General features: G+C 39.6%; 1 protein-coding gene across 6 annotated transcripts in view; it reads left to right on the top strand.

The window, feature by feature from the left end:
- The window catches only part of bcas3 (BCAS3 microtubule associated cell migration factor), a 218,228-nt gene that overhangs the window by 47,203 nt on the left and 147,125 nt on the right, over nucleotides 1-23,900 (top strand). For 4 of the 6 annotated variants that reach the window (XM_066695157.1, XM_066695158.1, XM_066695156.1 and 1 more), the window contains exons 15-17: nucleotides 7,073-7,337; nucleotides 21,725-21,778; nucleotides 22,160-22,310. In XM_066695157.1, the coding sequence (XP_066551254.1) occupies nucleotides 7,073-7,337; nucleotides 21,725-21,778; nucleotides 22,160-22,310 (470 nt within the window). The remainder of the gene's footprint in view (nucleotides 1-7,072; nucleotides 7,338-21,724; nucleotides 21,779-22,159; nucleotides 22,311-23,900) is intronic. The other 2 variants (XM_066695160.1, XM_066695159.1) reach the window with 1 other exon arrangement.

Raw genomic sequence — 23,900 nt, 5'->3', positions numbered from 1 at the left:
CTTATGTTACAGGACAGAGGAAAAGGCTTGGGTAGTTTTCTTGACATTACACTTTTTTTTCTTCAGTTAATCAAATTTGAGGTTCAACAGAGCTTTCTTTGAAAAATGGCAATCATTAACTTTTCATTCAAAAGTTATGATTCTTTTCCTGCCAGATAAACCCACTTTTTATAGAAATCTGCTGCCGCTGAGTGTGCAGAGATTTATCTGCTTTAACTCCAGTATTCATCTCCGCCTGCGTCTGCTCTGGAACGCACACTGTCCTGTCTGCGGAGAGACGGTAAATTCTGCTGAGATCAGACACTGTTCTGCTCACCCCAAGAAGAGCCTACCTGGGAAACCCATTTCTTATTTTATTCAAACATGTTAAAACAGGCTTCCCTATTTCCTGAAAAGTAGAACTTGGGAATCTTACAAGCCCTACTAACATGTGCCAAGAGTGTCCGGGACTGCAGCGCTCTGGCCTTGTAGTGAAGCGTTGTGAAATACGGTCTTGCTTTAATTGTTTAATTACTGCCGACTGTTTAATCTCTTATTTTGAAAGCTGAACCTCAGCGATGCATTTGTTTTGAAATAAAATGTTGTATAAATATTTATTTATCTACCATGAGTATGTGTAGCATTAAATATTCATTGAATGAATACATACTGTGAGTTAATTGGTTATGGGGAATTATTATAGTACAGTACCTACTGATTAAACCAGCTCGTAGCTATTTAGTCTAATTACATGATTAAACTGATACATTTAACACTTCTCTCCCAGCTGCATTACATTCTGCAGTTACTGTATCTTTAACAGCATATTCTTATCAACTGTAAAAATAAGTATATAATACATATATATCTTAAATTAGCTTAATTGAGAAGATTGTGAAGTAATTTACTATCTAATTGCAATCAAAACTAGAAGTCAGATAATGCTGTCCTGCATAGTTTGTCAGAAATATTTTGGCCTGGTCTGCTCTTATTCATTTTGACATCTGTGTATGAAACATTTAGGACCCCTGCTAATATTGTTATTAAAATAGAAAGAATTTTATTTTCTAGTAACTTAGGAATACGTCAATGTAACCTTCTCTGTCATCTTAGAAACCTCTAATTATCCCACGAAAATGGCATCGACCTTACATTACCTCATTCGACTGCACAGTGTCTGCAGTTCACATAGCGGTTTTTCACTCTGTGCTTATTTTACCGATAGTGCTCTGTGTGAAACACGCGAAAGCTCTGGAAACCAAAGACACAGAACTTAATGTAAGAAAGGAAGGAACGGAAAGTCTATGAAAAAGCTCCATGTTGATCCGTGAGAGTTTAGCCTGGTCTGACCAGGAAGTGAACACATGAAAGCAGCCCAGACATCGGGCTCCTTCGGTCAGCAAACTCATGCATAGGTCTTGTTGACGCTTTCACAGACTTCCTACATATGACACCAATTTTCTTCTGAAAGCCGACATGATGGGATGCCTGCGCAAAGGCGGAGGGTGACAGCGACTGCCCTTTGGTGCAAAAGCATTGTGGTGCGGAGCCAGCGACCGTTTATTTACTCACACGCTGCAGCACATAAAATGCATCTCCACCACAGCAGGCCGAGGTTTCAGAAATTCTCTTTGTTCATCATTTGATTTTTAATTCGAGGCATGGAAGTGGTGCAATTAGAGTGGGTGTAAAGTAGACAAATGTCTACCCAGGGAGAGGCGTGCTGGCTGTCTAACAGCTCCCCTGATATTACAAGTATCCAGCGTCTCGGTAATGTTGGCGCCTGCGTTTGCCAAAAGAATCCTCCCCTCAGTCGCAAAAAATGCAGCTCTGATACGGCGCAGAACTTTCGGGTCTGCGCCCCGCTTTCTTCTAAGAGCTGGGATATCTAGTCACTTTAAACATGTGGTGGAAATAAGATAAATGTTTACATGGTACGGTTTTTTTTTGTGCCCTCCCTCCCTGCCGTCCTTTCTTCTCTTGGCTCAGTATCCACTTAACTGTGCTTGTGAAACTGGATCTAATAAAGCAAGCAAACAAACAAACAAACACAAACATCTCAAATCTAACTAAATAGTACTTCACTTTGCCTGTGGTCTTTATTTTGGTGCCTTTTTGGGGGAAAAAAAGAAAACAAACAGTGATGCATTACCTCAAAGATAGGTAATTTCCTCATCATGTGGGCTCCAGCATTTGCTGTGAAAAACTGTTGCCTGATTATTAAGATTCTTTTAAAAGTCTTGCTGGCCCATTTACACCCACACCAGAACCTCAGACGGAAACGCAGGTAGGTGGACAGGCGAGATGGTGATGAGATAATAGGCGTGTGATAGCAAGAGCCCGGGCAGGACCAGGGGACAGAGTGTCTGGCCTGCCATGGTCCAGAGATCTTCGGCTGGATAGCAACTCCTCCAAGGCCTGCCAGAGTTTCAAGTCTAATAAAGTGGCTAGAGCTGAAGTTTAGTCTTTGGCAGTGTTTAGTTCACACCTTCTATATGAGTGTAAGATAAAACTGGAAATGTTATGAAACTGCTGCTGTTAATAATAATAATAGTAATTTTAGTGGCCCAGCTCCACCCCCATTGTTTCTTATCAGTGTCACTGTAAACCTGTACAAAGTTACGATGGGAATCCGCCCCACAGACGGTGTAAAACAACCCGTATCGTTAACTTTATGCTTCTCGGAGCCGGGTGCATGGAAAAGGTGAATAATTCATCTTTAAAGGGGGACCAGTGGGTGGGATGAAAAAAAAGCCCTTTTCTGTTACACTACCCCTCACCCAGCCTTAGCCTTGCTTTAGTGTTTAGTCCCTGATTGATCCCACAGCACTTTACAAACGTGTCACGGAGTCGGCCCAGAATAATTGCTCCCCAGAAGCTGCAGCTATTTCTCGTGTTCAGGGGATGTTAGAAAACCCTAAAAGCATACACACGGTCATAAGAAAACGGCATAAATTAATATCCCGGGAGAAAAGAAAACCACTAAGAAACAATAGTGCCACCTTCACTCGTTCTGACCTTTCAGCTGCTATATGTAGGAAGAGTTCGGCATAAATAGGGACGTTAGTTCATTGTATGATGAACAATTAGTTTCAAAACATCGCTCTGATCAGGAAATCCTCAAGAGAACATAAAAAAATGTTATTTATATATATTATGTATATGTTTACTTGTTAATATTTGTGTTTGTTAAAGCAGTATACAGATATGTGTGTGTATATATATACTCCAGCTGTGTTCAAACTATTTTATTTTACATAACTGGTAAATTAGCCCAGATTTCAGAAGATATAGATTTTATAAAACCGTGCCAGTTTTGGAGCAGCAGTCCGGCTCCTGACAAGCATTAGACGCTGCTGGGACTGAAATAAGTCTTTTCATCGTCAGTCTTAATAGTTCTTGAGTATAAACAGCAATTGAAAAAGCTTTCTTAAAGGGTTTAAATTAACTATTATGATCCTCTGAAGGGCAGGTGTTTTTTTCCTTCAGGGCACATCAATTAATGTTAAGTTTTCCTCTAAAATCATAAAGGCAGATGTCAACTCAGAAAGACATTCATTTGAAATAGCTTAGTTTTTGCCCTAGGTTTTGTGCTAGATCATAGTTCATAGCCACCTGGAGATAATGGAAAAATGCCTTTTTACTTTGTGTATCTTTAACTGTGTTGCAACCCAGACACAATCACACGTCAGTTCCAGTAAGGAAAAGCTCCTGAAAGACTGATTTATTTGTTTTTTAAGACACAAATCTTATCTTGAAAGGGAACAACTAAGCTTCAGGTCACTCTAGTTTTGAAATGTAAACTTAATTGCATTCATCTTGTATGAGTCTTTTAGAAATGTCTTACATTTTCAAGGCTTCACTCTCTACAGCTTAATACACAGCTGGTCAAATCACACCAAAAAACGAAAATTGCCAGGCTTATGGTTGCATCTGAATCACAAAGTTTGTGCCATTGCTTCATATAGGAAATTTTATTTTCTGCTGTTTAGTGTTTAGCAGCTATTCTGTTTGCCAGAATGGTCTGTTTCAAATTGCATTTTTTTCTTCTTTTTAATGCTTTTATTTGCATAAGCAGAGCTAATATTTATCCCTGACGGGTCTGTACCCTTGCATGTCCTGTCATGTTTGAATATGGACACACATTTACTCCGTCTCCATCGCTCTAGCTAGCCGGTGATTATGGGTGGCCTCTCTTCACACTTCTGACCACAGGGTCTTTTGATTCATAGGAGTCAAAGTGGCTTGACATTTTATTCTGGTGCCTTGAACTGAATCAAATTGTGATTAACGTTAATCACCACTTAATTGCTGTAACCATCAATATCCCACTGATAACTACATAGATGAGCTTTAAGTTACGATACTAAAGACAGAGCTTGAAAAGTGATTATTAATATTATTATTATGTATTTAATATAAAACTGTATTCACTCAATTCATCTGGGAAACTGAACTGTTTTCATAAACCAGCTGGGGACGTATTAATCAGAAATGTGACAGCAGTGACATCCATGTCCAGATGTTTCTCAGTCTCAAGGGGTGTGGACCGAAGCTGACCTGGTCACGGATCCAGTGACTGGGACACTGACTGAGTCTTGTTATTAAGGACACAGCCTTCCAGGTATGGAGGTGTCACTGTCTGGGCTGAAGCAAGGGCCCAGAGAGGGAGAGAGTGAGTGTGGGTGGGTGGGCCGCCCGCTGTGCCATTAGCCATCAGCTGCCTGCCTTATAGCCACTGAAACCAGGGTTCTCCCAGTCACAGCTGCTTTATGACCCTGCTGTAATTTACAACCTGGCATCACAAGGGGTGTTATTGTCGAGAACTGATTACTCCAGAAAACACCTTCGGGCTCCAGGGGGAACGGAACGGCCCGTGGAAGGCATGTCTCCCGACCGCCATGCAAGCCGGAGTAGATTTCAAACAAGATGAGTGGTAGTTAATTTGTTACTGACTAACGCTAGGTTTGCTGCCTGACCATGCGTTTGCTTTGATCTGGCGTTGTAAACAGTACAAGAAAAAATAAAAAAAGCGTCCTGAAAGCTACATTATCTCGAGCAGAACAAATAACAGAAGTGATAATGTTGGGAGGCGGACGGCAGGGACCCTGGCTTATCTCACTGGCTGGCTGACTTTGCTTGTTCTGAGTCACAAACGGCTCCTATAACTGACCTCAGTTTGTGCAGGTAAATAAAGCCTAATGATAAAAGAGCCCCTGCCAGGAGCTGCCGGTAGATCTGCATGGTTTTACACGTTTTAAACTGCAGTACAGTGACCACGGAGGTCATGGTTTTGAACACGGCTTGTATTTTAACTGTTTAATGATTCCTGCAGTTCTTTTGACTGAACGTCTCGTCAAGAGAACCTTAACAAGTGCAAAAAGAAAAGCTTTATAATCATTTACGTGCCGATAGCGTGGCATAACTTTCCTCGGTTTTGATCTCCCTTGGAGGGCAAGAAAAACGATCCTCAGCAAACATTACGTGCGCTATTGAATATATCGGTGTTTTAGAAGCATAGAATATCATTGTCCAAATGGGTGACATGAGAAAATCAGGAGCGTACGCCAATCTACCCCAGCCAACTCCCTTTAGGACTCTATAGAATTTAATCATATCTCCCTAAAGCCTCATTTATCTGAAGATAAAATGTTTGAGTTCCCAAACCATCTGTGTAAGTCACCACTCTTTACCCCGGGATTAATGTAGGTGCTTTTCTAAGGACTCTATATGTAATATAATTTATGTAATGTTAAAACCGCAACTGTACAATGCCTTCTCAGATGGGTTTAATTCATTCAGAGGGTTATGTTACAAAAAAGCTGTTTAATTCAATGCTTAGTTCTTTACATCATGTCCAGGCATTCTCTTAGCCTTTTTAATTAATTAACGATGAGTTTTCTGCCATTTTGGACAATAAACGACACTTGCTTAATTTCCTGCCCATTTCACATGCTTGCAGGTTCATCGTTTAAATTAGCATTTCTAGCGACAGTGCGCCATGTTTCAAGTTCCAAGGCAGCCAGTCTTTCAAACCCCATGTTTTTGTGTTCAAACTCTCAACATATTCGGTTAATGTGTTCAGTTGCTTAAGATTTCTAGCCTGTCCTCTGCAGGGCTCATAAAATTCACTTTAAAAAATGGACAACACATTCACTATCTAATTATAGCGAGTGGATTTTCTTTTAGGGAATTGGGTTATGTATTCTCACTGAACATTTTCATTTTGTGGTCTTAATTAATTATAGACACATATCTAAGATTGCATACGGAGACTATCAAGACAAACCTACTTTGTGTCTTTAATCCTTTTGGAATAATTCCCTATCACAGAATGCCGAGGTTGATGATAATTGGCTTAACTTTTTAATTTACGAATTTTTAAAATGAAAAGTGAAGGTAAATGTTCGTTAGGAACCCGAATAAAGTGACAATTAAACTGACCTGTATCACGTTTAAAGTGTCGGGCTGAAATTCACGTATTTGCTCTCTGGAGACGGTGAGCGCAGTTTGAAACATGCATGATAATGAACACGTTTTGTGTTCTTTTGTCTGTGGTGCATGTCTGGAATATCTGAAGAGATTTTATCTGCGCTGTTTGTTAGCTCAATAGTCAGCTCTTTGGAAACTAGGTTGAAAGGAGAGTTGAGATCACAGTGTCAAGTAGTTGTTGCCAGCAGTGTCTGTCGGCGAGACGTCTCAAATGTGTAATGGTTTAAAATGTATGTAGGCTGCAGTATATATCTTAATATTTTTTATATTCATATAAAAAGATGTCATTGCAAATTGTGAATTATGTCTAGATGTTAAGAACATGTGAAGACCTCTTCGGTGGCCTTGCATTTGTTGAAGTGTTTCCACTTTAGCTGTCCATCGAAAATGTTTTCTCTGGCTGTTGATTAAAAGCTTGAAATTATTGAATGAACTCAAAACCGAACTGGTCCGTTCATGTGATGTCCTTTAAGAGATAGACACGTGGGGGGATGCGTCTGTATGTTAAAGGACGTCACATGATCCAATCCGCACCAGTCAGCAGCCTTCCCGTGCCGTACCCTCTCACCCCCACCCCCTGTCCTCTCCCTCGTCCCCTCAGGTCCAGGACATCTGCTTCAGCCACGACTGCCGCTGGGTGGTGATCAGCACCCTGCGCGGCACCTCCCACGTGTTCCCCATCAACCCGTACGGCGGGCCGCCCTGCGCCCGTACCCACATGTCCCCCCGCGTGGTCAACCGCATGAGCCGCTTCCAGAAGAGCGCCGGGCTGGAGGAGATCGAGCAGGAGCTGAGCAGCAAGCAGGGTGGGCGCTGCAGCCCCGTGCCCGGCCTCTCCAGCAGTCCCTCGGGGTCCCCGCTGCACGGTGAGTGTCCCCCTCCATCCCCTACACACACACACACACAAGCCCCTCTGTCACTCTACACCTCTGCATTGTCCTGCACTGGATGCCCAACCATTCATACTTGCTCTCACCCCTCGACTGAAGCAGTATCAACGATGTGGTTTGACTCCTTCCCCGTTTTATCTGCCTCGAGCTGCAAGTTTAAAAACTAGAATCAGACTTCCTGGTGTGTTAAGTGGTCATGTGACCCACTGTTTCAGCTAACAATGTTAAGTTTCAGATGTTTATTAAATGTAGTTAAAAGCTCCAGCCAAGTCACAATCGGAAGAAATGTTTTGCTTTATATTTTCTATGAGGACAGCAATAACCGACATCTTTCCTATATATATATTGCCCCAAAAAATCATTTTCCTAGGTCACTTCTTCAGCTGTATTATGTTTAATGTATAATAAGCATTCCTGCTACCTTAAATCAGTTTCAAAAGCTTCTGCAATCTGTAAAAGAAGATCATCTAACTATACTAACTATTCCAGAGTCTAGATCACTGAGGAAAGACCTTAATTGGATCTCCACTGAGTATCTATTTCCAAGCTTTCTCCCCTTATCAGTGTGGTTTTCTGCACGTTAGCCAGCCCTCAATCCACTGGGGTCCATTGCCTTGGATTCCTTCTGTTTCCAGTCTGAGAGAGTCATATTTTTATGTCAGGCCTTTTAAAAAATGTCTTCTGTTCAGTTTGACTCATGAGTCGCAGACGTTGGCTGCGGAAGGGCTCTCTGGCTGCGTCTGCCTGCTGAACTCTCCTAGTTTCCATAACTGTCGCCGCCGTAATGCTTTTTGGCGTTGTGTGTACTTCACTCCTTTGGGTTTACAAAGCAGTGGCGTAATTAATCAAAAGTATCCTCCTGTTAAAACCACTCGAGTGTGTTGAATAAAATCAGAAAAAACGTAAAATACAATAAAAAGAACGCAAGAGAAGCGGAGGCGGGTGGGGGGCTGGGGATATTTCTGGAGTTCCGCTGTCTCTCTCTCGCGCGCTCACCGTTTGGGGATGGATGTCATCATTCATCCGCAGTGACGGCTCTCAGATTTCCCATTAACTTCCTGATTATTGTCAAGACTGTGACTGGCTATTTGCCCTCGACCATAACTCTGTTTGCAAGGTTCCCCTAATATATATTAATTACCAGTGTCAATGCATGTTTTAAGTAAACAGCCGTGACATCACCGTTCTGGAATCCGGGGACGGCTTGTGCCGGAGACTCCAGCCACAGCCGCGAAAGTCCGTCTGAGGAAGCGCGCCGTAAATCAGAGCTCACTTTTCAAAGACCCGTGATGGATACACCTGTCAACAATTATGCCTCTGTACTCAAACTTACAGCAGGTTCCGCTTTCTTTGTCTTTTCTGGTTTTTTTTTTCATAACAAATTGCAAACGTTGTGCTGCAAGTTGTGGGTGGATGTGTACTGATGCCTTATTTAATGTGGGGAGGGATAAAACCTATAAGTCTTTAGTAGTACAGTTTGGTTTAAATGAATTAAATAAACGTTTATTTTCAGTAATCTCATTACATTATTTTCAGTATATAAATGTAAATACCGAAAGCCTGGGAAATCTTGCATCTGGGTTTTTCATTCACATCCAAGCCCGCTCTGTGCGCTGTTAGTGTGCCGATTGGAATGCTTTTTTATTAACCCTTTTGACCCGGCGATGGATATTGTAGTTTCATTGTTATTTACATTTGGAGTCCCAGTGGTCCCCAGAGGTTGTTTTTTCTCCTCCTTCTTCTTCAAAAGAGAGAGAGAGAGAGACAGTGTGCCTTCAGTTCTGCCGCTCAGATCCAGTTCTTGCTGTTAGACACATTTATCCTTTTTATAATTTCAATACCTTTGCCGAAGCAGACTTCTTCTTTTTTTGGTCCCAACATTTTGTGCTGTGAGATTTCCGCCGCCTTCATTCCAACATAATTTTTGTATGATTGTCCTGTTGCAAGTGTGTTATTACAGTCATTGTTTTAATTGTTCCACTGAATTAGTTGCATCTATTTTTAACTTTATATACAATAACAGTCACCGATAATATCTGCCTATTAAAGGGGTCTATACATATCATACAAATAAAGTGGTCCAATAATATCCTTGAGCAGAATGTATAAGATTGGGTATCCTTTTTTTGTATGTGTTTTTACTTTCAGAAAGTCCCAGTACCTACCAAACCATCCACGTCATATCCTGCTTTAGAGAGACACAAAAATAAAAATATTATCAGGGCTTTTTGTTGTTTGTTTTCCGCCTGTTTTGTTTAAATACTATTTTATCAACTTAAATTAGGCAGCAGGAATGGGATGATGCGTCTGAAAAGCAGAGACGCACAATAGTCACAACACGAGCCCCCATAATTATCGCTCATGACATCATATCGATTTTGGGAAGGAACTGGAAAAGTATACATTCTTCAAATCTGGCAGCTTCTGTAAAAATAACAGCTACGTTTGCAGTTTGATTTCACTTTGTTTTAAAATAAAAAAATTGCCTTTTAGAGGAAATGCAGGTGTTGATTTTAATGACCACTTGTTAGACATGTTGAAGAAAAAAGTAGTCATCCAATAGTAGCATAGACTGCTGAGTGAATCTTTTTATTTATTTATTTTTTCACAGCTGCTAGTTTGACTGGATTTATCCAAGAATTCACCACGCTGTGCTAATATAAACTGAAGAGCGCGCTGTACTTTACCTGTCATAAAGTATTCACAAGTTGTATGTCAAAATATTTATATTATTTCAGAGTTTTTATTTTGCAGGGTTTTTTTTTTATATATTAGCCAGTATAAGACATGGTGGGTTGTAGATTGTTTAGGTAACTGAGATTACTGTTTCAGTTCTCCCATGGCTGGCAAATTTGCATTTTGTTCAAAATGTATTTTGTGCAGAATTGTGATTGGCCGGGTCTGTTGTCAGACAGTAAAGGGTCATCTTGAGTGACTGTCTGGACTGTCTCCGAAGTGGTCCGTCTCTGTTTGAATGTTGTAAGTGGAAAATATAGAAAGGAGACATTGACAAGTACAATTTGTATGTTATTTTCTGTAATTTTCCTTATCCCTTTCAACATTTTACCGCTCTTCCTGTAATGGCTTAAAAACACTTTACATGTTTTGTGTTGAGGAAGTGCTAGATTTCGTGCATTATTTTATTTTTTTCACAGCAGTTCAAAGGCGTGCACCCATCGTATAAGAACTTGTTTACCCTCTGGCCTCTGACACGACTGTTGTAGAGGGAGAAAAAAACACAGTGAAACGGGAAACTGTTAATTCACGCTTGATAAAAGGATATTTCCTTTGTACCATTAGAAGTCAACACAGAGTTTGTTTGGGTTTGCTGCTGTTTAAATGTTAGCACACCCTTTTTGTCATTCATCAAGTAAAAAAAGAAAAGAAAAAGACGACTTTTAAGCTTGGATGTGTGTGCAAATTTTCTCTGCTGTTCATGTGATGTTCTAATTGTGTAGATACTGTTAAGCTGAAGTAACCCAGTATTACTAATGTAGAGCAAATATAAAAGAGATGACCTCCTGAAGGCCATTATGTTGTATTTTACTGCAAACAAACCATACGGATCTGACGCAACAATCCTCCTTCATGAATAATGCATGTTTACTGTCGATACTGTGCATTGTACTCAATTCTTAGCACAGGCAATTATGTATTTATCAGAGAGCTGCATTCTGGATGTACGTTTACTCTTGAGCTTCATTTATTGTAACCAAATCTTCACGGCACACTGTTTGTTTGCTCACTCTCTTAATTGTTTTCTTGGTTCTAAAAAATGTATTTTTTTTATACATATTTTTGTAGCTTTTACAAAACCATTATTTTTGTTGTCATCATTGTCACTATTACAATGGCAGGTATAAACAACAATCAGAATATTATAAATGGTTTAATAGGATTATTTGGACTATTATTAATCATAACAATAACAATGATATTTAAAATAGCTGGCTCATTTATTTTTTTATATATATTTTTTTTCTCTTGCGAATAACAAGACAACGAAAACAACAACATAATCAAGTTAGTTATTCACGGGCTTAAACAAACGGAGCTAAAATTAAATGCCTTTGTTTTACCAGGCAGTAACATCCTATTATGGTGTCTCATACACAAGCTGGATGGTTTTAGAATAAATGGATATTTATGCCTCTGGCTTGAGATATACGCATTAATTATAGCAAGCCCAAAGAAAATAGTTGCCTCTGCAATACATGTTTGCACCTCTACAGGGTGCTGTTTTCTTAAATTTATTTGGCAGAAAAGCGGTCTTTCTGTCTGCCCTCCCTGACTCGTCTCTCTGACAGAACCAGGCAGGACTGTAAAGCTGCCCACGACGAGTCATGTCTTCATATGAATTCAATTCGGCGGAGGAACCAAAAACTGTTATTTGTGTGAATGGCATTTTTTTATTTAGGTTGTGGACAACAAACTTTCAAACTGTAAAATGTTTGCTAAAAAAAGTAGCAATTGGGGGGGGGTGCTCATTCATAGTAGGAATAATTGCAGTTATTTAAATGATAGAACATTGTAGAGATTCCATTTATGCTTTTGGAATGGTGTTACATATTGTCATTATAAAGATTAAAAAAAATATATGAAATTAGATTTTTAATTTCATTTTAAGATCTTTGCAATATGACCTTTACTGATTACTCTGCTATAGGATTAAACATGACATGATCTCCCATTAATAAAAAGAACCCCATGAACAAATTAAACTAGTATTCAGCTGTATAAAACAAGGTTGAATGAACAATGAAAAAAGTAGAAATGAATTAATTAATTAATACATAAATATTAAAAACTCTGTCTCGGGTGTCTTTTCCAAATTTTTGCTGCTTCTCCTCTGAAGTGGATCTTGTGATGCTGTAGATAGAGTGGTAGCAAATTTAAAATCATTTGATGATAAATTGAAAACAAAATTAAGTTAAAATTAAGTATTTCACTCACAGAGCCGAGCTGTATGAGACCCCGAGAATGTAAAAACCAAATCATGTTCCTTCATAGTTTTTCTACAGTAAGATGCCATTTCTTTCAGGATTAATATTTTATTCTCTTTAATGTTTACATATAAAAGCTTCACTCAGTCTGCAATGCAACACATAATATAATGAGATTATAGGAAAGGTACGTTGTTGTTTTTATTAGTATTTTATTTTTATTTTGAATCAAAATAAATATTGTAAAAGAAATCAGGTTTATTTGTGGCTGACAATAATTCTGCCACAGTGCCATAAGCCTGATAGGGATATTACTAGTATTAGTATCATTGCAATTATTCAATGTAACATACTGATATCTGTATATTTGTTTCTGTATGTGTTTACATATTTTTTCTCTTTAATATATTTAAATTTCTTTATAAAAACACAGCAATACAATTTGCAGTAGTGTTTTTTTTTCTTAGTAAATACATTTACCCTTTCCACTCATGTGAAAACTCATAAAGTTCGTTGGCTTCTTTATCAGTCAGTGAGAGCGGTGCTGATGAAATATGTTGTCCTTTCCCATCCCAAGGAAATAAGTTTTTGACACTTCTCATGACCTGAGTCAGTATACTGTCAGACGGCCAAGACATCTTGTGTCTTACGCAAGAATGGAGACCATTGAAAACAGCGTCAGCCTGATAACAGAGATGTATCTCGGTTTGTTTTCTAACTGCATGAATGAAGGAATGTCAAAAGGTTTTGTTGTTTTTTTCCTTTTTAAATGATGTAGTTGACAGTTTTTAATTGTCAGTTGTTAACTGTTTTCAGTCACTCTTATCACTTATTTGATTATTATGAAGTGTGTTTTTATCCCCAGTCGACACATTAATACAGCTCTGCAGTATTCACAGACTTATTGCTCACATCAAATAGCATGCAATAGATATTTTCAGTGTTAGGCTTTGTTTTTTTCTTTCTTTCCTTCCTTGTTCACGGCAAAATTAGTTTCAAATATTTCAGAATTTGAGAAAAATGTTAGTTTCTTAGGGAATAAAATAGTCTATTAATGAAGTTAATACACTTTGTGTGAACTCACTAACAAAGCTTGCAGTCTTTTGTAAAGAGGTGAGACTTGAATGTTGTTTTTAATAAGCTCTTTCCTTTTCTACTCTTTGTCCATGTGAACTGATTTAAAAAAACAACAACAATAACAAACAAACCTGTACAGCTTTAATTCGATTAAAACATCGAGATATTAAAATTTAATTCCTGTTCAAAAGTAACGGAGTTTACTGATGCAATAAGCACGTCTGTTGCAGTCTTTGCAGTAGCCTAAGTGTTCCCATTTTGTTTTGAAAGGCAGAGCACAGACGTTGGCTAACTTCGAGAAAATTTGACACATTTGACATGTTTTTAATTTTCTTAGTCATAACTGTTTATCGCAATGAGAGATGGGCAGATCTCTAGCACATCCAACATGGGTACACACTGAGTGAAATCGAGGCATCTGGTCCTGGTAAAATCCCATTCGGCAGCTGAAAGTTTGTGTAAAATAAGTCAGAATTAATTACCGTATTTAGAATAGATTGTGTTATTGAGCTGAATATTTATTTACTCACCCGATACCTTAGAATGCCAGAATAAAGCTTTCAGATAGTGTTTTAGTATTTTAATGTGTACCAATTCAATGATTATTTTGCTTGAAAGAGTTGTTTTATTTGTTTTGAATGGAAGTATAATGTTGTGGAATGACTCCTATCTGTCTGCTTGCTTGTAAATTGACATCTTGGTTGTGGCAGTTTGTTCTAGTACGTGTGATTCGTTGTATGGCATGTGGTTTTACTGTGAGCACATTCATTAAAAACCTGGACATGCCAATACTTTTCATACACCACAGGCTAATCCCAAAAGTTTGGGTATGCTTTTTAAAATAAATTGAAAGAATTCTCTACAGTTGCCTATAGTGTCATCAGAATTGCATTAGATAAACGTGGAGCGTCTCAAAAGAGCTGTATTCTATTAAACTTCATTAGAGGAGACACAAAGTACCAGCAACAAAGCTTTAGCTTGTGAGTTATATAAATACAGCATTTTTTAATTTTGTAAAAGTCTGTTTTGAGTAAGTTTAGCCAATTTTTAGTATCCTGGAAATGTTTAAACAGCTGTCGGTTTCCTAAAGGAATGTTTTAAAAGTTTATTGATTACCAAAACTTATTTTAAATGATTAAAATAAATGATATCAACACACACACACACACATATATATTATTTATTAATCTATACAATATTTAAACATTTCTTACTGTAACCTGTGGCAGGGCCCGCTGTATTTATTTATTTGTAATTTTTATGTGTTTTTATAGGCAAAGCTATTATTCCAACAGGTACTTCACAGTGAATTCTTCATGAACAGACTTTATTTTTCCCTTGCTTTTTTCTATTTTTACAATCTTGTTCCCCCGTTTTTTCCCCCCTCTCTTTTTGGCAGTAACTCGTATATTCTGTTTCTTTATTAATGTCTTTCTCTCTCTGAGATGTCTGTCCCAGTCTCCCAGACCCTCGGGTCGAGACAGCCCGGCTTCCGTGGGCCTGTGTTCGGGGGTCAGGAGGCAGTGTTTCTCACCAGGGCGCTGCTGTTTCCTCTTCCGATTCGGGGAGTCAACAGATTAGACTGGAGTGCGTCTCGGGCAGGCCGGCACAGCGGAAGTGTCCACAGCGCTGCCTGGGTGATTCCACAGCCACAGCGTGACCTTCAAGCATTACCGCTCCACTATGAGAGTTTTTTTCACCCTCAACTCCCAGCACTAAATCTAAATCTCTAAATCTCCCAAGTTTTTTATCTGCAGTGTGTGATATTTCAGTTTTTAAAATATACTTTTGCAGCCAAATTGGACACAGCTTTACACTAAATAGAGGGAGCAGAATTATGTATGTAAACCTATCTATAACTATGTCTATCTATATATCAAACTATCTATCTGTCTATTCACACCTAACGTCTGGATAAATATGGTACGCAATTGATTTTCCCATAAGAATTCATACCTGTGCATATATTTAAAACAGCTTGTTTTAATCCCACTGCTTAACAGTAACTTTTTTAAATAATGTACCATATCCAAAATAATTTACGTGATTAAAAACATAATACATTTTTTGTTGTCATACATTTATAGTGCCGTATTCAAATACAAACACTTGTCTTTGTTAATGTCATTGCCATGGGACTTCATATGGGTTAGGAAAGGAAAAAAACACAAAAAATCCGCCTTCTCTTTCCATGTTTATGGATTTAATCTAGAAGTGTTTTCAAGACGTTTTTGTCCTAAATCAAATGTATGCTGCCCATTTACAGGGACACATTATAAGGAATGGTTGTGAACAATATCAGACTGACAAAAAAGTCTTTCATAATGCTCAGCTGCCTGAAGAGAAGGGAGATTTTTAAGCTGATTTCAGTTAATTGAGTATGTTGAGACACTGCAAACTTTTAGTTCTGCATTAGATTTGGTCTGTCTGACAGAAATACCCAGAAAAGATGATAGCAAGATGAAACTGAATGACTTTAGTCCACATTTCATGGCTATAGAAATTTTGAATTCCGATCCAAATTTAATTTTGTATCTCAGAAAGCTTACGGTGGTTGTGTTTATGTATTTTTTTGTTTTTGCATACATTTTAGATGCTAAAATGTCCATGCTTTTAACTCTCAATATGGTGACCATTTACTCCTAAGTAAATTGATATTATCAAATTACTGCTTCTTGATCAGATCCACATGCTGAATCACATTGATTATATTTCTACATGAATTCTCTTTCATATGCTTTGTGACTTCTCAGTAACTGAATTTTAAATGAAATGACTGGTCCGGCTACCTGCACTTCTGTGAATAAAATGGTGTGCCATTACCCCACTCCCTAGCTTATGTAGTTACAATACCCAAAAAACATGCAGGCATTATTGAATCCAGATTATATGATACTGAAAGAGAAAAAAAAATGTTTCCACTGTCATCAAAGAAATTGTATTTTCCCTTGGCTGCATCTACATTCACAAGTTATTTGCTTTTTTTCTCTCTCCTTTGGTAGAAAACACTGATCTGGTAGTTGCACAGTGGTTACATGTACACATGATTTTGCGTTTCATAAAGTGCGTCAAGCAACCCCGATACTGCACACTGTATGCGTTTTCCTTTGCTTTTATTGTTTATTTTCGGTTAGTACATCAATGTCCTTTTACGTTGTGTAGTTTCTTGACTATACCAGTCAACGATTGAAGGTGGTGAATGCTGTTTTCCCACTGTGGAGTCATTTATGTAGGGTGCATGTTTCTTCAGTTGGAAGTGAATTGAAGGCATCAAAAAATTAGCATTCCGTGCATAGACTGTCCTTGGAATGTCTCGGTGATTCGAGGCACATTCGATTGGGCCCGCGTCAAAGAAAAAGGCCCAGTTTGTGTTCGTGACAATACAGCCCTGTTGGAATAGCCAAGGTACGAGATGCAGTGTCGGATGGAGTGACAGCTCTCAGAACACACTGAATGCGGCGCTGAAATATGAAATCCTGATTACCCTGGAAACAAACTCCGAATCACCGGAGGAAACGCAACACTCGAGGAGGCCTGTCTCTTTAAAAGCATTCCCATTCACTTGTGGTTTTAGAAACGCCTGGCATGCTGCCATTTTCACATAGGCTGGATTGACCCCACTCAGAGCCTGAAAATAGCAGGCAAGCAGATACTGTAAAAAGCGGAAAAGATTCAACCAAGAGGAGCCTTGGCCTCGCTCTGGTATTACCTGGGAGTTGCCGCTGATGTCTTTTCCACAAATGTCTGATTTCTTCAAAAAACAGTAAATCTTGTGAAGTTTATTTTCTTTGCAGCATCTGTGTTTTATAATGGTTCTTTTAATTTGTTTTCACTGCGTCCGCTGGGATTTCTTTTGTCCGGCACTTTCTGGCCTCCCCTTTTTTTCTCTGGAAGTGAGTATTTTAATAATGATAGTTCTGGGAATTTGCACAGGCCGGCTTGACATGACAGCGCTTTTCCCCCCGTGCCGCAGCAGAGCCATTGTTACACTCTTCACATCCCCCTCCCCTCCAACTTAATCCCTGCCTCCTGTGCATTTTTTTCTTCTTCTTACTATAACATGTCTGGGAAACTTGGACAAGCAAGAAAGACATGAATGGACGAAACCGTATATATCAAAGTATTCCCAGGTTGACAGTACACAGCTTTGCACAGAACTGCAGGCGAGGGCTATACATTACCTGTCTCATGGCCTGCAGCTATCCTGCAGTCGCATCGTTGAATTATTAGTATTTTCGTAGGCTTCCTTCATCGTTTTATAGAAGTGAAAAATACGATTTTACTCAGGAAAACAGATATTTATATTGAGCGGTTGTTTGTCGTATTGAAGAAACAGGCATCGAAATGAAAAACAAATAGGCTTGACTCCAATACTTTTTTCAAGAGGCAGTTTGGGATTCACACTTTTAGATTCTCAAATACTGTCAAAACGTGTACTAAGCCTGGGCAAGATGAAGCAAATTACAAAAAAAGAAATGACTGCACTGACTGAGGGTGTAAGTTCTGGGGAATATTTTATTTTTCTAGTGTGCCTAACCTTGCCTTTTTTGTTTTATTAAGACGGCTCTTTCTGTGTGAGAGCGCAAACAGGCCTAATGTTTTGTTTATTTGTCTTTTTTAACCCATAGTGACAAACCACCAATAATGTTAATGACTAATTCTGAGCCTTTGACACACACTACTGGTCACATGTACAAGTCTTGGAGATGATACGTTTTGTGCGAGAGATTTGTGCTTATTTATGGGATCTTAAATGAGCCCACTGTCTTACAAGCAGGTTAACGGGGAAGAGCTTCAAAACAACGTGATGCTCGACCATAATTCCTGTCAGCAGCACTTTTTCAAAACTACCAAAAATGGTCAAATCGGTAATAAAAGATGTATGATTTACCGACTCAACGGAGGAGTGTGATTGTCAGTTTGGATTACGGAGGCCCGCTGATGCCGTGGATTGTGTTTGCAGAAACAGCATGGCTTGTTTAGACCAGAGAGCTCCTTCTGCTCTGTAAACCTCATTTCCATGACCTTTAGAAAAAACATAATCTGATCGCAGATCCCAAAGCCTGGCTTCTTCAGCAAGGAATTTGACAGTACTATATGGAGGGGCTTATAAAGACAATATCTGTGGAAAAATAAGCATTTTTTGGGGATGTGGGGGGGGATAGTATGCCTTTACTTTTTATTTTGATGCCAAAGTTTGAAAATAGGCTAAAACTGGTCGAGAGTGAGCAATTTATTTATGAAAACAAAAAAACAAACATGCAAATCGGGTATTTGGAGCTGGAGCGGCAGGATCATGTGACAGCATGAGCTTCACATCTTCCCAGAGACTGTAACAGTGGCGGCTACAGATTTGCATTTATAGATTTGTTTTCCGTGGCACCGAGTTTAATCAGTATATCACGCAGGCACTTAATCAAATAATGGCACTTAATCCTTTATTATTCCTTTTGTTCTAGTCGTCACGTTTTCTGTCGAATTTTTCTCCGTGGTGTAGCCATTGTCTGCTGTGGCAGATTAAGGGGTACAACCCTCATACCAGGCGCGTTTATGACAAAGCTTTTTTCACTTCTGTCTGCGTGTAAACAAACCACCAGTCAGTCTCTAGTGCAGTGCTTTATTGTCCGTTCATTGTTTATCATCCGGCGTTTGCTTGCACTTTGGCCTCTCCTGTAGTGTGTCATGAAAAGGACATTGATCAAGAGGGATATAAGCAGCGGGTAGCTTTCTTAGAAAAATAAACTGCATCCACTTTTCATAGTAATAAAATTATTTATTACATGCATTGAGGCACAAGGTTTCTGTGAGTCCCTCAGTTAAATGTTATTTTATAGACGACTTATTTTCTTCCAATCAACTCTCTGACAATCCACGCTGAGCAAACTCGAGCACGAGAATAGTGACGTGCCGAGTGTAAACACAGTTTGAGAACTGTTCACCTAATAATCGCTTCGCTCTAATGTGAAGGGAAAGAGTTACGTTTCTGTGGTGACTTGAGGAGGACCTAAGAGGGAGTTGGGACACAAAGGTTCCTTTAAATGTAACCAAACTTATTACAACCTTTGAGATCACTGGCACTTGTCGAGCTCCTCTCGTGTCATCCCACAGCATTTTTGAGGCTTTGATGGTTTGAATGTTCGTCTTCAGAAGACAGGGTTTATTTAAACTCGTGACTGATTTTAACTCCAGCAAGGTATAGTTGTAAGCAGCTGAAAGGAATAATGTCCTTCAGTGGTTAACCCAATCCTGTGTCATTCACGTTTGAGGCTCCTTGGGTTTGACAGGGTTAAGGCGGTACGCTGCAAGACTGAAGTGTCCTTTCGGAAAGATGCTATATTCATTAAGGCCTAGTTATAAGCAGCTGAAAGGAATAATGTCCTTCAATGGTTAACCCAATCCTGTCTCGTTCAAATTTGAGGCTCCTTGGGTTTGACAGGGTTAAGGCGGTACGCTGCGAGACTGAAGTGTCCTTTCGGAAAGATGCTAAATTCATTAAGATTTTTCCTCTTCCTTTCCTACTTTTAGTCCATCTGAATCACCATTATGGCTTTTCAACCTGCTTCCTGTTCAAATTCCTTTTCTTTTCTGTTATTCTTCCACACAAAAGGTGGCTGCACTGGGGGTGTAGTTGTTTTGAAATTTTAAGAACCCTCTCCAGCCAAGACTGTGTGGATTGGCCGGGGGGTTTGTGTAATGTCTCCTCTGAATGCACTGGTTATTTAGGGGCCTAAGTCCTAATATGGCCTCTCTTTGATTAATCACAAAGCCGGCATTTCACAGTATTAATGAAACACAGAGAGACGAGTTAATGATCTAAACTCTCTAACTCATTGTAGCATGTCTGTGTCTAGAGTGCTCTGATTCTCTTATAAACAGAATGGCTTTCTTTTGTTGTGAATTCTCCCCCCCCTTTTTTTATTGCCTCTCTATCGCTGCTGGTTTCCTTTCTCCCGTTCAGTGGCCAATGCAATTTTGTACTCCTGTTTTATATAATAAAAGAGAAAAATGTATCAAGGTCATCAAAATCTTCTTTTGAAATAGTTCAAGGGCACCACTGGGAATAAATTATGTCACGTTTATTTGTAAGGATTATGTAATGTAATATTACGTTACTCTATCAACTCTGGATGTGGAATATGTTAGTGTGAGATACAATGAAACTGGCTGCGGTGGGTGTGTGGATAATTCTGTAAGAAAACTAAATCTGGATGTAGAAAGTATCTTTTTTTGCCCTTAACACTGATTTGAAATAGTATACGTCTTACTGCTGAGCAACTGTGATTTATGATTCTTTTACTGTAATATTTCTTCTTAAATATAATATACAGAATATAAATCAGAAAGGGTCATTCATTAATGTGAACATTGTTTGATTTAGGAGCTCAGCCGTGAGAACTAAAATATTTTGTACGTCTACATCCAGGCCCTGTGTTGAAATTGACCATATGAATTTTCTTCAAAATAAATACAGGCCATGCTTCAGTTGAGCAGAGATCATGCATGCTCCGTGACCAGGGAGGATTTAATATTTCTCAGTTGAGCATGAGCAGGAAACAGAGGTGTCCTTGTTCAGCACCTCCTGTTAAGGGGTCTGACTTTTCTGACTCGTTTATGTAATGTAATAAGATTATTACATACAGATACAATATTTAATAGTTTACTTTAAATTGTCTTACTGGGTTCTATTTTGCGTGTGTGTGTGTGTGTGTTTTTATATAAAGTCCTCCGTGAGGTCACTGACCTTGTGATTCATGTGAAATCGTGCCGTTCCTATTCCATGATCAACTCCATATGTGCTGCGTACACGTCTGTGTTTATGTCTTATTTAAACATGATCTCTCTCGGCTTTTGTTTTTGTTTTTAAAGTACCCTTTATGAAATGCCCTTAAAAGCTATTAGGCTTCGTAGGAAATGTTCTAAATTGTATAATTACATTTTTCCCCCCCTTCTATAAATCTGTTTTGTGTAAACTGTTATTTAGCGGTTTGAGGAATAAAACTAATTAGGAATGGCTGGTGTGGTTGATTAACACACGGAGGCACTGATGTACGTTGTCGCACTGCATCTTGAGGTAGTTAGCTTCAATCAGAGCCCAGCCTACGAGGCCGGTCCCCCTGTCTCAGATCTCGGTGTGTCGAAGGGGCAGCAGGGGCTTGTCGCTGTTTTGAGGTGGGCGAGTGGTTTTCCTCTGACATCAGAGACTCTTTGTCACTCACGGCCTGGCTGGTAGCATCTTTGTTTGTCTTGTATTTCAAAAGCAACCAGCCATGCCGAACCTTTACACAATACTTACATTTGTGTGTTTCTACAACCTTTTTTTTTGTCTGTTACTTTTTATCGCAGAAAAATACAGCATAGCAAGTGATGGCAGTCCTTTCCAGAAAATTGCTTTGAAAGGTAAAATAAATACCAGGCCACACACGGGCATTCTGTGTGAGCAGAAAGGGATCATGTTTAGAATTCTTCCTATAATCCTAAACAATCCCAATTCTATAAAATGCTGCTTTTAAAATCAGCATTCCCCCCCCCCTGTTTTTTGCATGCTTTTAAAAAAACAAAATCCTGAGATGCAGGTCTAAAACATCCCCCTGTGTCTAAACAAAAAGCCCTCTTCATTCCTATCAGATCATTTATGCAGCATGAATGAAACAAAATGTATAATGGATCGCTTCTTTTCGTTCTTTCTTTTCTTAAATAGTGCATTGAGATGCTGTGCAAAAGGTATTCATTACTGTTCAAATTCCTAATATGTGTTTTTATTTAATTTGTGTTTTTCAGCCAAACTGAACAGCCAGGAGTCTTACAACAATTTCACCAACAACAACATGGGGAACCCGCGCCTCTCTCCCCTCCCCAGCCTCACGGTCGTGGTCCCGCTGGCCCAGATCAAGCAGCCCATGACCCTGGGCACCATCACCAAGCGCACAGGGTAAGTGTGTCTCACAGCTCCCGCCGCACCCGGCAAGTACCCAACAGTGACCCACCACATCTGAAGTGTGAAAGCCGGACAAGCAACCACTTTGCATGACTTTTTTTCCTTCTGCTGATCCGTGACCTGGAGCCACGTGTACACGTGGTCTCACACTAGCCCAGTGACTTCCTTCATCCATATCGTCACGCAGCTGCTCTTGTTCTCCATTAAGCTTGTTTTGCTCCATTCAGTCTTCACCTGAACTGACAGCTGCCCATTGGCATTAATAACATTGTAATCGTAAGTAAGGTACCAAGGTTTATTTACACTCTTGTGTCATTGTGCATTGCTGAGGACTCTCACAGTTACATTGTAAGTCAATGTTTGCACATAACTGGACAGGTAATTCTACTGTAATAATGCACACATAGTGGCAAAGGAATTGTTGCCAAAACAGTTGTCTGGAAGTCTAAGAGTAATCAGTCTTCAGGTGGTATTATTTACATCGTCTTTCTCTCTCCCTCTGTAAAATGACGGAATGGACGAACGATGAACGATTTTGCCCGACCCATTCACAGCAATGGCCTTAATAAACATTGTATAATTCGCTGTGTGCTTTGTGCCCAGTGTGCATCGTGCAGCAGACAGTACAGAAACATATTATCTCATCGAACAAACTACAGTAAATGGCTCGTGCTGCAGGAGACAGCTGTTCTGGTGTCGTGAAATAGACATTGTTTAAATGTAACTAATTTACAGACCTTACAGACGGATACTAGTGATCATTCTTGCAACTTGTCTGTAAGTGTGTGAGCGTGTGTGTGTGTGTGTGTGTGTGTGTGCGTACTCCGGAATGCATGCTATTGTAAATGTATATAAACCAGTGCTTTCCTCCATAGTGCTAGTCACCCTTCAGACACCCTCCCCTGCCCCCTGCAGAGAAACAATAAGAAAACCAATAGGAATTTCCACCCCCTGCCTCGTGCTGCCGGCGCAGCCCAGGATCTGAGACTCGTTCTGTCCCAGGGCTGGGGTTCGATCCAGCACATCTGGATCTCGGTTGGAACAGGCGTGTGTGTGATGCGCTGTCTTCACCGGCTGTGTCTGCGGAGGTCCCTGCCACCGCCCATGTCATCACCGTCCGTCTGAATACCCGACTGTTTCAGGCACTGAACAGATTTCTTTTACTAGTCGGCTAAATCGAGTAGAAGTGTGTGTGAGAGGGGCATGTGAGAGGTGTGGAGACGTCCTTTGAAAAAACGAAGAAGACCCCCCCCCAGAATTTCATAGAGAAACGTGATATCTGTTGTTGCAGCCCTTCCGGTTTGAAACTGCCATTTTTATGTACAGGCCAAATGTATGTGTTGAGAAACACAGGTGTTTGTACTACGCTAATTACTTAATGACTTGTAGAGAGTGTTGCTTTTATCTATGTATGTTCTACAGTCGTGTGTGTTTGTAGTGGGGTCAGGTGCCATCTGTCTGTCTGAGGAAGGTCAGCTCGCTGGGTTTATGGCAGATGTATTTACACCTGTGTGCGCAGATCCTTGCAGGCAGAGAAGGCACCAGCTGCTCAACCTCTATTAGCTTTCCTGTCCCTGCTTGAAA

Source organism: Amia ocellicauda, chromosome 22 (assembly GCF_036373705.1).
Source record: "Amia ocellicauda isolate fAmiCal2 chromosome 22, fAmiCal2.hap1, whole genome shotgun sequence".
Lineage (NCBI taxonomy): Eukaryota > Metazoa > Chordata > Actinopteri > Amiiformes > Amiidae > Amia > Amia ocellicauda.
The sequence above is the reverse complement of the archived record's forward strand: the minus strand, read 5'-3'. Positions and strand labels throughout refer to the sequence as shown.